Source organism: Drosophila persimilis, unplaced genomic scaffold (assembly GCF_003286085.1).
Source record: "Drosophila persimilis strain 14011-0111.01,24,50 unplaced genomic scaffold, DperRS2 tig00000002-arrow-pilon, whole genome shotgun sequence".
Classification (NCBI taxonomy): Eukaryota; Metazoa; Arthropoda; class Insecta; order Diptera; family Drosophilidae; genus Drosophila; species Drosophila persimilis.
The window spans coordinates 9,850,922-9,862,477 of NW_020825289.1; the positions used below are offsets into that span (position 1 = coordinate 9,850,922).

Sequence of the window (11,556 nt, forward strand, 5' to 3'; positions counted from 1 at the left end):
GTACTACCGCAGTCCAGACGCACGGTTGAAGGTCCTGCGGTGAACTGTCTGCCCCTAGCTCGACAAATTACGCAAAAGTTTCGAAGAGATCGCTGCAGAGTCTCTGTCTGGTAATGAGGTCTTATTGCTTCTAAGAATTACCAACGCTATCAGCTCTACTGATTGATTAAAGAAGGCATGGCCACAAAGGCTACTCATTTGGATGCCTTCCAAAACGCTCTCCAATGCAAATTGTTTCCTTTGGAAGCTGGAAGTGGGAAGTGGTTGGGAAGCGGGAACGGAGGGCTTTGTAAAACCTGATCTGATCGAGGAAAAGCTACCTGGAGCTTTCCCTGCTCTCTGGCTCCGACGCGTCGCTTCGATAAACACCAGTGTGTGTTTTGCACAGCCTCTGATCGAGTAAAAGCTTCCTGGAGCTGCAGCTCGCTCTCCCAGTCGATTAGTGGCCAGCATAACCAGCAAAAGCTCTCTTCTCTTCGCTGCTTGCACACTTGCACGGACACTGCTTGGTGTGGCGTGCAAGTATGCTATGTTTGTGGGATGCTCGCTGTGTTCGGGTGTATTAATTAGACCCCCTCCCCCCCGGCTAAACCGATTTCCCCCCCAATGAGCGGCTGAGTGCTGGGCGGCGGGTGGGCGGTGGAGCCAGTAAATTGAGTGGCTCTACATGATGAGTGGCATTTGTTATTCGCTTTCGCTTTCGCTCTGCTCCTGCCTGTGCTTGTGCTTGTGCTTTGAGTGGCTGGCACTTGAGTGGCGCTAAAGTCGTGGAAATGAGCTATCAACAGCTGCCGCCCCGGGATGTTTGCTTGCTCGGGCAACAGGCGGCGTGCATGGAAAGCGGTTGTTGACATTCTTTAACATTTCTGTTGACTAGACGGCCTCCCAGCACGTGCTCAGGACTCGGCTCCAGCCACAGAGTCAGAAACATAACCGGAGACCGAGGGACACAGCTGAGCATGCATATTTCATGGCATAAGCCAGGGCTCGGGCTCGGCCCCACTCCAAGGCGCTGCCGGGGCAGATGATTCGGGGAGCCACAACATCATTACAAACATCTCCGGCCCTTAGTTTACTTTGCTGTTGGTTCCGCTGTTGTTCCTTCATTTATTTATGCACAAATATCCCACAGAAGGTGCAGGCGTCGGCAGCAACAGCAACAGCAACAGCTGCAGATGCTCAATTCAATCAATTTAAATCTTGTTGGTTTTCCGGGCTTCAGATTCAGGCCACACGACGGAAATTCCTGATTTTCAGAACTTTTCCGTCGAACATGTCCCTGCAATGCTCCTCCAAGGCCAGAATGCGTCTAGAAACGGGGGAGAAAATGGAAGAGAAACCTTAAACCTAAACACATTTGCATTCTTGTGAAATTTATTTAATCGGAAAAGGGATTTTGAACGGAACTCTAACAAAAAAGGATTTATAGTAGAACTATCAATCCGGCTAGAGTTATGGCTCATAAGATCACCAAGAAATTGGGTAGAAACTCAGTGAAACATCTTGTACGTTTCGCGTCCTGTTCCAAACTTCGTGGGATTTGCTAATTGCCATAAAGGTTCCAGAGCTTACAGTTTCGATCGTGCTCAAATCCATATGGTTGGGGTTCCAGCATCTCTGGCCTGGCCTGGCCTGGCTGAAATACCCAAACCGAGTAACACCCCAGAGAATGGACTTTAAGACGTGGCTTTAAATGGTGCTTAAATGTAATATTTGTTTACTTTATTGCACAGAAGTGTGTGTGGCGCCTCCTTTTACTCCTTCTTCCTTTTTTACTCTGCTTACACACTAAAAACCAGTGACAAATCAGACCCAGACTTCCCCTTCTTTCTTCATTCATTCCTTCCTTCCATTGTTTTGTCCTTCCTTTCCTTTATGTTTCGCCTTCATGCTGGCTCGTATTTTGGTTTATACTCGTATTTGCCTTAATCTGCGTAAATTGTATTTCATTTGATTCCATTTCCCCCGCTGCGTGGAGTGTGGGGGGCGGGGGGCGGCGGCTGGGGCCTCTTGTGGGTGGTTCCTGCCCCTGCAGACACTCAGACAAAGGGATGCCGCGTGCGTCGCTTGGCCTTCACGGGATACTCGTAGCCCTCGAAGTCGTCGTCCATTTCGTCCTCCTGGTGCTCGTGGTGGTGGTGGTGGCTGCGACTGTGGTGCTTCTTGGGCGGCTCGTGGTGCTCCTTGACCGGTACTGGAATGGGCAACGGGACCTTCTTAATGACCGTCTTCGTGTGGATATGTGTGTGGTGCTTCACCGGCACGTGTATGCGGATCCTGTAATGGAAGGGATATGCTCATCAGCTTCATGTGGCACGAAGTGTGTCGTTAAAGGCGTGCCAGGCACTTCGGTGGAGTGGGAACTGCCTCTTACTTCAGCTTGTCGCTTGATGGATGGCCGCCAGCCAGCGTGAACATCACGCAAGTGATAAAGAGAAAGCTCAGCGCCTGAAAGGAAACGAGTACAAGGATTACGATTCGGTCCAGTACAGTACATGCGGGGTTACGTCCTGCTTCCCCACGCGACACAATTATCATAATGCCTAGAAGAAGGACCATCCCGACCTCCACTCTCCCTGCCTGGCCGATCGCCTTCCTCCTCGGCCGACTGCTTTTGATGGGGCATTGACAGAAGCTGTCAGCAGCACGAGAAGGACGATGGGGGTGGAGGTCAAGCCGTTTTGGGGCTTCCCCTCGGATCCTTCAAATCTTTTTATCAAATGGTTTTCCGTTGAGCTGCGAAAATCCGGAATAATTTTCTTTGGAAGTCCCATTTTAAAAACAGCAGAGCCTCTTGATGGGGGAGATTTTTGTTGAAAACATAAAACAAAACAAATGAGTTTTTAATCTACAAGTTGAGGAGTTTTAAACTATTTAAATCCATGAGGACTGGGATAAATTGCCACCATTTTCCTTAAGCAAAAGATTGGTAAATTATTTAATCATGACTTCGATATTCAAGGAATGGCTCCAAATAATGTCTTTGAATGGATATCCTCATGCCCGCCCCACTGGTGGTGCCCCTTCGGCAAAGTGACTTTCCCTTTGTTGCACAATTTGGTTGAATTAACTGTTTATGGGCCAACGGAGAGTTCTTTTCATGTTCGATCGTAAAAAACCAATTATGTTTTTTGTGGTTTTGACCATTTCATTTCATCATTTCTGTTTCTGTTATGTTTTACTCATTTCACGCGCGATTGAAGAAAACTTCGTTGCAAAATGGAGCGTTTTTTATTCTCGTATTTTTTGGCCACTTTTTTTTGGCGGACTTTCTAAGGGGAGTTCAATTTATACAAGGTTTACTGCATGCATATTTGTTTTTTTCACTTTTTTATTTCGAGTATTTTGCACTGGCTTTTTCATAGACCTTTTCTTTGGCGCAGGGAGGACTACGCTCAATGGAACACTTACTCCTTGGGGCAAATGCATTGTTGTTCGCGGATTAATTCGTATCTTCTGATGCTGTTGTTTGATTGGATTGGATTAAAAGCGCGGATTTTGGTTAACCATCGTCGACGCGTGTGGAAACGAAATTGCTGTTGGACCTGCCGCCTGCAGCCGCTTAAATATGAAGCAAAAAGCGAAGAAAAAAATTATGAGTGCCACTGCCGCTGCTGCTGCTGCTACAGTGAAGCATGCCACAACTGGCAACCGAGAGCGAGAGCGGGCCAATGGAGTGACACGAAGTTGCCGGAGTGGAAACACGGCACAAAAAACAAAAACACTGCCCCAACGGAGGGGCAGCGAGTGCGACAAACCGAGACCCGCCCGGCAGGTCCAGACTTGCGGCACGGCCAACGGACGTCAGCCCAGGTTTCAACGGTTCCAAGGGGCTGCGGCTCGCACCGACGCGGCCAAGGCGCTGCAGCCGATCGATTCCTCCAAGTATGGCAAAGGAAAATAAATTGGAATTACATGCACGTGCCTTCCTGGGATTACAGACAGAGATGTTTATTAGTCCCAGATAATCCCAGAAGAATGTACCTAAATCTCTGTTTCCGCAGGCCTCCAATATGCCGAGTAGGGTGCCCTGCCACCCTGGCTATCACTATCATGAAAACTCACCACAACTAAACCAAAGCCAAAGCCAAAGCCAAAAGAAAACCCAAAGAAACATCAAAAGCAACAACTCAAGCTCAAAGCCACAAGCCTCACTCTCCCGCTCTCCCTCTCTCTCTCCATCTGTCACCGTCCCATCTCTGTCTGTCGCAGTCAAAAAGCCACCGAACAGGCAGACAAAGAGAGAGCACAAGCAGAGGGAGACAGAGAGAGATGTAAGTGTAATTGAAGCTTTTGCCTGAGTTAAACGCAGCGATTATGTCGGTCTGGCTGCCAGGCAGCCGCCGGCCACCGCAGGGGCGGTGTGCGGATGTGGGGATGGGGGGGCCGGCGCCGGCACAATGTTGCAGTTTCAAATGCATCAAGGATTTGGTTAGCTTCCTGGTTAGACATTTGGACTCGGATCGGGACGTTTGTCGTAAATTGAGTTGTGCGCTGAAATATGTCGTCATGTCAAGTGCCCTGCGCCCTTACACACCCCCACCCGCCTCTCCCCGGTTGCAATTTAAATGTGCAACACGATGGCAATTCGTTTGATTGGCCATTCTTGCCGCTGGCTGACGCGACGAGAGTAATGCAGGAAGCGCACCATTTGGGCCATTTCAGCCATTTCAGCCATTTCAGCCATTCCAGCCATTTCGGCTGGCTAATCAACTGGTTTCGCGCTGCTGTTGCATAACAATCACAAATCCAGACCGGCACGACACTTGGTCATTGTCTTCGCGGTGTTGCATGGCCGGGTCTCGGCTGGTCTGGCTCATCCAGCTAGTTTTCTTTTCTGCCTGTCGCTGCTGTTCCGCTTGACATGATATAACTTTCAGATACTCCGCTTTATTGGTCTGCAGACTGTTGGGGACTGTTTTCTGCACCTCTCCGCACTTTTCGGCAATTAGCAGGCATTTTTTGATGATATAATCAGAAAATAGGAATGATATATGATCGCAGCACTGACCGGTTTTCCACCAGGTCTTCGCATTTGCGAAAAGTGTCAAAATTAATTGCCTACAAGGTGCAAGCCCCAGCCGGTGGCCCCGGCCCGGGGCTGGTATCGGGTCATTAGCACCACATTCGAGTGAATGGTGGCAGCAATCAAATCAAATCAAATCCAATCAAACCACATCGAATCACATCCAGTCCGGGGCCGATCCGAGTCAAGTCAAGTCAAGTGCAACCGACTGAGAGCCTTTCCATCAAAAACGCTGCGTCAATATTTGTGCGGGGTATTTATTGGAGGCGGCGGTGGAGGGGAGCCAAAACGGAAAACTGGCACAAGGCCAAATGGGAAAGGGGAAAAACTTTACCCAGAGATAAATATTGGAGATGGCCAACAGCAACAGCAAAAGCAAACCAATGGCCAAACTTTGCTTAACATGTTGTTAACCCGGCCCGAACCGTACCGAACCGTACCGAACCGAACCGAATCGCCTTTCACTTCAGCCCGACCGTGCCGGCAGGGATTATCCAACTTTAAGCCCCGGAAACCGATACATCAGGCCTGTTGTATCCCAGTCTCCCCGCCCCGGCCGTCTGCTTCTTCCCGGCCATTTCCTTCTGCAATAAATTTTCACTTAACTATGTCGATCATCGGACAACAAGCAGTAGCGCCACCGCATGTGCAACGTGCAACATTCATGTGCATCGCCACATCACCACGCGCCCCACTGCACCCCACCCCCAATCGCCATAAACTGCCATTGTTGGACCGGGGCGGGTTGGGGCTTGGGGTGTGGTTTGTGTGTGACACAATTTTCCAGTTTACCAGTTTACCAGTTACGCCTCGCGAATTTAATTGACGGAAGCGCGTTAAAATTGCAAAGCCAAACCAATCCACAAAAAAACTCGCAAAATGGATAAAAAAACGAAACACAAGCAACAAAAACAAAGTGAAAATTTCATGTATTATGTATTTGCATATTCGAGCCGGGCCGAGCAGAGTTTCCCGCTTCATCTTTGTACATAATTGATGGCCAAAACCGAGGAGTTCATCCAGCCGGGGGCCGGCCGGGTCCGGTCCCCTTTGGGGAGAGAGCCCCGCGAGCCAAAAGCCTAGATTACATGGGGCTTTGATCAAAAATCGAGCTTAAAAGACGCACGGCACTTATGGTTGCTGAATATTTCAATGTCTGCGCTTTTTCGCAAAATAAATTTGAAACAATTTTCATTTCTTTCATGGTTTTGACATTGCCAAAATCACGAAAATCTGTTAGGAATCCATAATGTTGAATGGAGCTCTTATCGACCTGTATTTCAGAAAGAAAACAAAGTAGATTCCAGCTGAAGACCTACCAAAAGGCCTGAAGCGTAGCGCCTTTCTGTCCTTCAGAGGGACCTGGACTTTGTAGAGCCAGACTCATAGAGGAGGCTACTTTTGTTTGAGAAGGATGTAGGATATACAACAATTTGATGATATAAGCAAGTCTCCTCCCATTTGGCCTTTAAATCACAAATGGAAATCCAATGCTCAGCTTCCTATGAATCCGATAACGTTCAAGGGGAACTCGCAGGGAAAACTATTTGCTTTGCTGACTTCATCAAAGGCGACCTTGCCACAGAAAGCCGCAACGTGTACTACATACATATGTGGCCATAAATCTACTCTTCCCAATGCCTCAATGTGGCAAGTGCGGCCAAGTTTTAGTTTACCCCAAACATGGATTTGCCTTTAACGGGGCGCGCAGGTGTCGTTGTTGTAGTTGTTAATGCTTCAATTGCTGTTGCTGTGGCTGTTCTCGTACGAGATTCTCTCTCTTTCGGCCTGTGTGTGTGGCACGTTTTTATGGCCACTGAGACTGACTGCAGGGTTGTGGTGAGGCGGCGGGGTGCATTTATTTATGGCTATCAAATGCGAGTTAGACAATTGTCCACTCGTCCTGCTGAACCACAAAAGTTTGCTGAACTTGGCAGAAATGAAGCCCTTCCCACTCCCAAGACACACAAACAAAGTTGTGAGGGGTTTTGCCAAGCATCAGGTGGCCCTCACGACTAGAGTTGGCATATGAATCCTTTACTGATTGAGCCAGGCAACAGTTTAGCATGATATTGAAATGTTATTTCATGCGAGTATTTATTGATTCAAATAACTTCTATTTCAATGACTTTACTGAGTTTATTGACTTTGAGAGTGGCCACTTGATGGCAGATTGCCAGAAGGACTGAAAGGGATTGTCACTTGGATCTCAGTGGGATTTCTTTAAAACATGTCAATCAGATTATTGCCTGAAGCTTACATCTATGTATATAGCCTGGCCCAGCTGGGATCCCTGGGATCTACTGGCTTCCTCCGTGGGAACGCATTCGATAACTCACTTACCTCCGAACTTAAGTTCATTGATCGGATTCGATTCCCTCATAAATACCCCCTTGGGCAGATCAGTCGGATTTTGCTTCCGCGGCTGTCCGACAGTCCGACTATTGCCGCTGTGCGGAGTCCCATTTGGAATTGATTGGCTTTTCATTGACGTGGATTATAAATGCAAAATCGGACATCGAACAATGCCATTGGGCAATTAATGAAATTTCTTCATTTTAATTGAACAATGAGAATAATAAAGGCAATCAAACTGTTGCTCAGTCTTTGCATCCCCTTCCCCCCTTCAAAGTAAAACTGTGCAAAATGTTTTCTTTATGATTTTCTTTTGTTTTCTCTTTTGGATTTTTTTTGTTTTTGCTTTTTGTTTTTTTGGTTTTGTATAATTCAGATTACATTTTATTGTTAAGAATGAATTGAATTACTTCTGCACTCCTGCCTCTCGAACGGCTTTTCCAGCCTTTTACCGAGTTTTTCGCCTGCGGTCTTTCCATTTGATGCTCGCCCTTTCCGGTATCAAGAATCATGAATCATTTGAATCGTTCAATCATAATAATAACCATAATGCAGTATGACATAGTTTATATATAATCTGGATCATACATAGCATGTATGCATGTATGATTTATGTTTGTATATAATTCGATTTACCTAAAAACAATTTACAAATATATAAAAACGAATTCGCCTAATCAACTAAAACTACATCCGTGTCTATGTGTGTGTGTGTGTGAGTGTGTGAATTTTCATATGAATAACGAATCGGTTTCATTCGTATTCGATTGTGTTTGGGATGGGTGTATATGTACTCGTGTGGAGTACCATGTCTCCGGATACTTCGATTCATGATTCATCTTCATCCTTCATCTTCTTCCTCGTCTTATTATTGTTTTATGCAACATACATTCGTGTGCCACTACCCTCTGTCCGACCCTTCCACTACTCGTACCGATTTGTTTACAACTGGTCTGCGTAAATATTGGATTGTATTGGCTACAGATCTCCGATTTATTTATTTTCGTTTTCTTTTTCGTGTTTGGGCATTAAAAAACGCAATAGAATTGTTTGAAATTAAACATGCTTCGAGCCCTGCTCGTTGAAATATAAATAACAAATTTTTGGTATCGTCGGAAGGTCGGGGCTGGGAGCCAGAAAGAAAAGAAGTTGCGCATACGCCACGTTGTGCAGCCACGGACTGAAAAGAGTCGATGAGAGTGCACTGAGCCCCTGGGAGCATGCAAGACAGTAGGAAACAGTAGAAGTAAAGACTAATAACGAAGTACAGTGAGCATTCCTGATGAGGAAAAAACTTAAAGCCAATCTGTGGGGTGTCTAAATGGTGAAAATATTTTAGATGCAGGATAAGAAGATTGACTAAGATGCACTAAACATAGGCTAGATAAAAACTATGACCGAATCACGGATGCATTACATTTTTCAACTATCTGAACAGCTCCGGGAAATTCCGAGAGATCTGAAATCGAATATATGCCGCCTGTACCATATGTATGCGTGTGGAGAATCTCTTCAGAATCCAATGCTTGAAAAGAAGCGTAGTAGAAATAAAGAACTCGGCTTTTATCGGGCCCATTGGATCAGTCTGGACAATGTCCACTGTGGCTAGCATTCACTTCCATCACCATCCCATCCCTTCACAGTGTTTATATTGCTTTTTTGTACACCTTTTAGAGAATGTTTTTTGTGTGTGTGTGTGTGTGTTTGTGGGTGACTCCTTGCGGATGATCATTTGTATCTGTCATGGGCAGCGGCCAGAGGGCCCTCATTAGCATATGCCAGAGGTTTTGTGAGTGTGGGTGTGAGGGTGTGTCTGTGTGTGTGGGTGAGATGTATATATGTGTGCAACAGTCGGCCTAGAGCTACTTAATCTTATATCATATATGTATAATGCCTTTCTTTCATATACTCGTATGTAGAGAAGAGGTTGCTTGTATATATAATGAATTCTGTTTACCTTCTCCTGGTTTCGGTTTGCTATTTTATTGGGACCCGGAGAGCTCCTCCTGCTGCTGATTTTAATATTTTACTCAGAGGGGAGTTCCGGGGCTTGTTGCATCTTTTCTTTATATAAATGTAAATATCGTAACATAATCAGTATGCCGTATATATGTATATGTATGCTAAATTTATATTTAATTTACTCATTTTACACCTGTCGAGCTCTCAGTTTACAGTTTTCCGCTTTCCGTTTTCCATTTTCCACTTTCCACTTTCAGTTTTCAGTTTTACTTTAAAAATTTAACCATTTCTCTCACTAAAAACTTAGCGTAAAAAGTTAACAGTAGATATATCTATATATGTGTTTGTTTCTTGTATATATATATCATATATCATATATAGATACACTTTGTTGCCGCGTCCTCCGCTCTAGCCAACTCAACGTCACTGTATATTATTTAATAGATTAGCTTTCGTCCTCTTTCCTCCTTTCTGTATTTAGTTTTTAACAAAGTTTGGTTTTGGGGATTGGATTGGTTTTGTTTTGTTTTGTTTTGTTTTATTTCAAGTTTGAAAGCTGCTCCCTTGCTTTGTATAAACTAAAACTAGTTCCGTATTCGCTATAATGTATATGTGGTTTGTATATATATAAAGTATTCTTAGTTTCATTCAATTGGTTTTTTGTTTTTTATTTTTTATTTTTTATTTTTTACTTTTTATATCTGTTATTTTTCTAAGGCCAAAAATGTCGAACTGAAATTTCGTCCAATCGATTGACTGCACCAAAAACCCACAGAGTTTCGCAATTGAAGTACAAATTGTCGTCCCTGTCCCCAGTTCTATGTTGGCTAGTGTAAGCTTTGCTGCGCGCGGTTGTGTGTGTGTGTGGTTGTGGGTGTGGGTGTGGAAAGGATCTCAGCGAAAACTCACAAAAATTATTTCTGCGCTTTTCTATATATTTTTGTTTAGTTTTTTTTGTGGAATTGCAAAATGTAATTTATTGGTATTTTTTCGTTTTTGTTTTTTTTTTTGTTTGTTTTTGTTGTTGTTGTGTATACATTTTAATCATAATTTTCCTTTGTTACTCGTATAATTAATGGTAATTAATAATTATGCCTGCCTGATGAATTTTTGTTTTACGTTCACCAAAAACTATTTTGATTTTGTTTTAATTTAAAATTTAGTACAAAATGACAGTGTAGCAGGCTGATGGGAAGGGGGGGCATAAGCGGGAGTGGGAAGGGGGAAAAGGGATGGGTAGGGGGGGTATTTAAGACACACCAATTATCACCTACTATCCAATTGTTTTTGTTGTTGGTTTCTTTATTTACTAAGTTTAACTAATTTATATAATGTAAGCATGTTTTCTGTGTGTGTGTGTATCGTCTTTGTAAAGTCAGTCAGTTATATAAATGTATATATATTTATGTATATATCAACCAAAAAGTTGCCGTTTCTTTTGTCTTTCTAATTTTTGAAGATTTTCTTTCATTTTTTATTTATTTGTTTTTTGGGCTTTGTGAAGGCGTGAGTGGGGCGTGGGGCGAGGGGTGAGGGGGGCATGCTGTCAGGGTCCGTCCGTCAGTCTGTTTTAATTTATTAATTTTTGTTTTTGTATTTAAGTTTTTATCTTATAAACAATAAAAGTTTCGTAATTATGCGTAGGATTTCATATCAAAAATTGTTGGTTTTTCTTGTTGTTTTATCTTTTTCTTTATTTTTACTAAACCTTGGAACCGGATTGGGATTTGTCTATCATGTATATATATATATATATATATATATATTTGTATATATATAGTGCTATATATACGTGTGTGTGTGTATGTACGTAATTATGTTATATATAAGAAATTAATAAAAAATTGTTTTTAAACAAAATATTGCATACTTTTATGTGCTTGCTTGAATTTTCTTATTTGTTTTTCTGCATTCCGCTTTCTTCTCTCGATTCTGTATTCTCTTATCCTCCTATCCGCTTATCCGTTTATTCTATCCTCTCCGTCATCGTCTAATGTAAAATGTAAAAACGTAACGGTAAATTGTAAATATATTGTAATTGCATTAATCAATATAATTATAAGAACACATTTTCCGAGATATTCGATTTTGTTGTTTACAAAGAAATACGGCCTATATGCGTGCACATAGCCGATAAGACATAGTTATACATACATCTCCTGCATATATAATACACATACATATGTACTCTTCAGTTTACAACGAAAGGCGAA

The 11,556-nt window shown here is 43.5% G+C and overlaps 1 protein-coding gene across 1 annotated transcript; it reads right to left on the bottom strand.

The window, feature by feature from the left end:
- Positions 1–1,912: 1,912 nt before the first annotated feature.
- On the bottom strand, positions 1,913–3,429 carry LOC6590612. Its single transcript, XM_026986701.1, has 3 exons — positions 3,412–3,429; positions 2,375–2,448; positions 1,913–2,277 (listed from the first exon to the last, which is right to left on the bottom strand). The coding sequence occupies exons 1-3, from the start codon at positions 3,427–3,429 to the stop codon at positions 2,040–2,042; spliced, it is 330 nt and encodes a 109-aa protein (XP_026842502.1). The 3' UTR covers positions 1,913–2,039.
- Between the last annotated feature and the right edge of the window lie 8,127 nt (positions 3,430–11,556).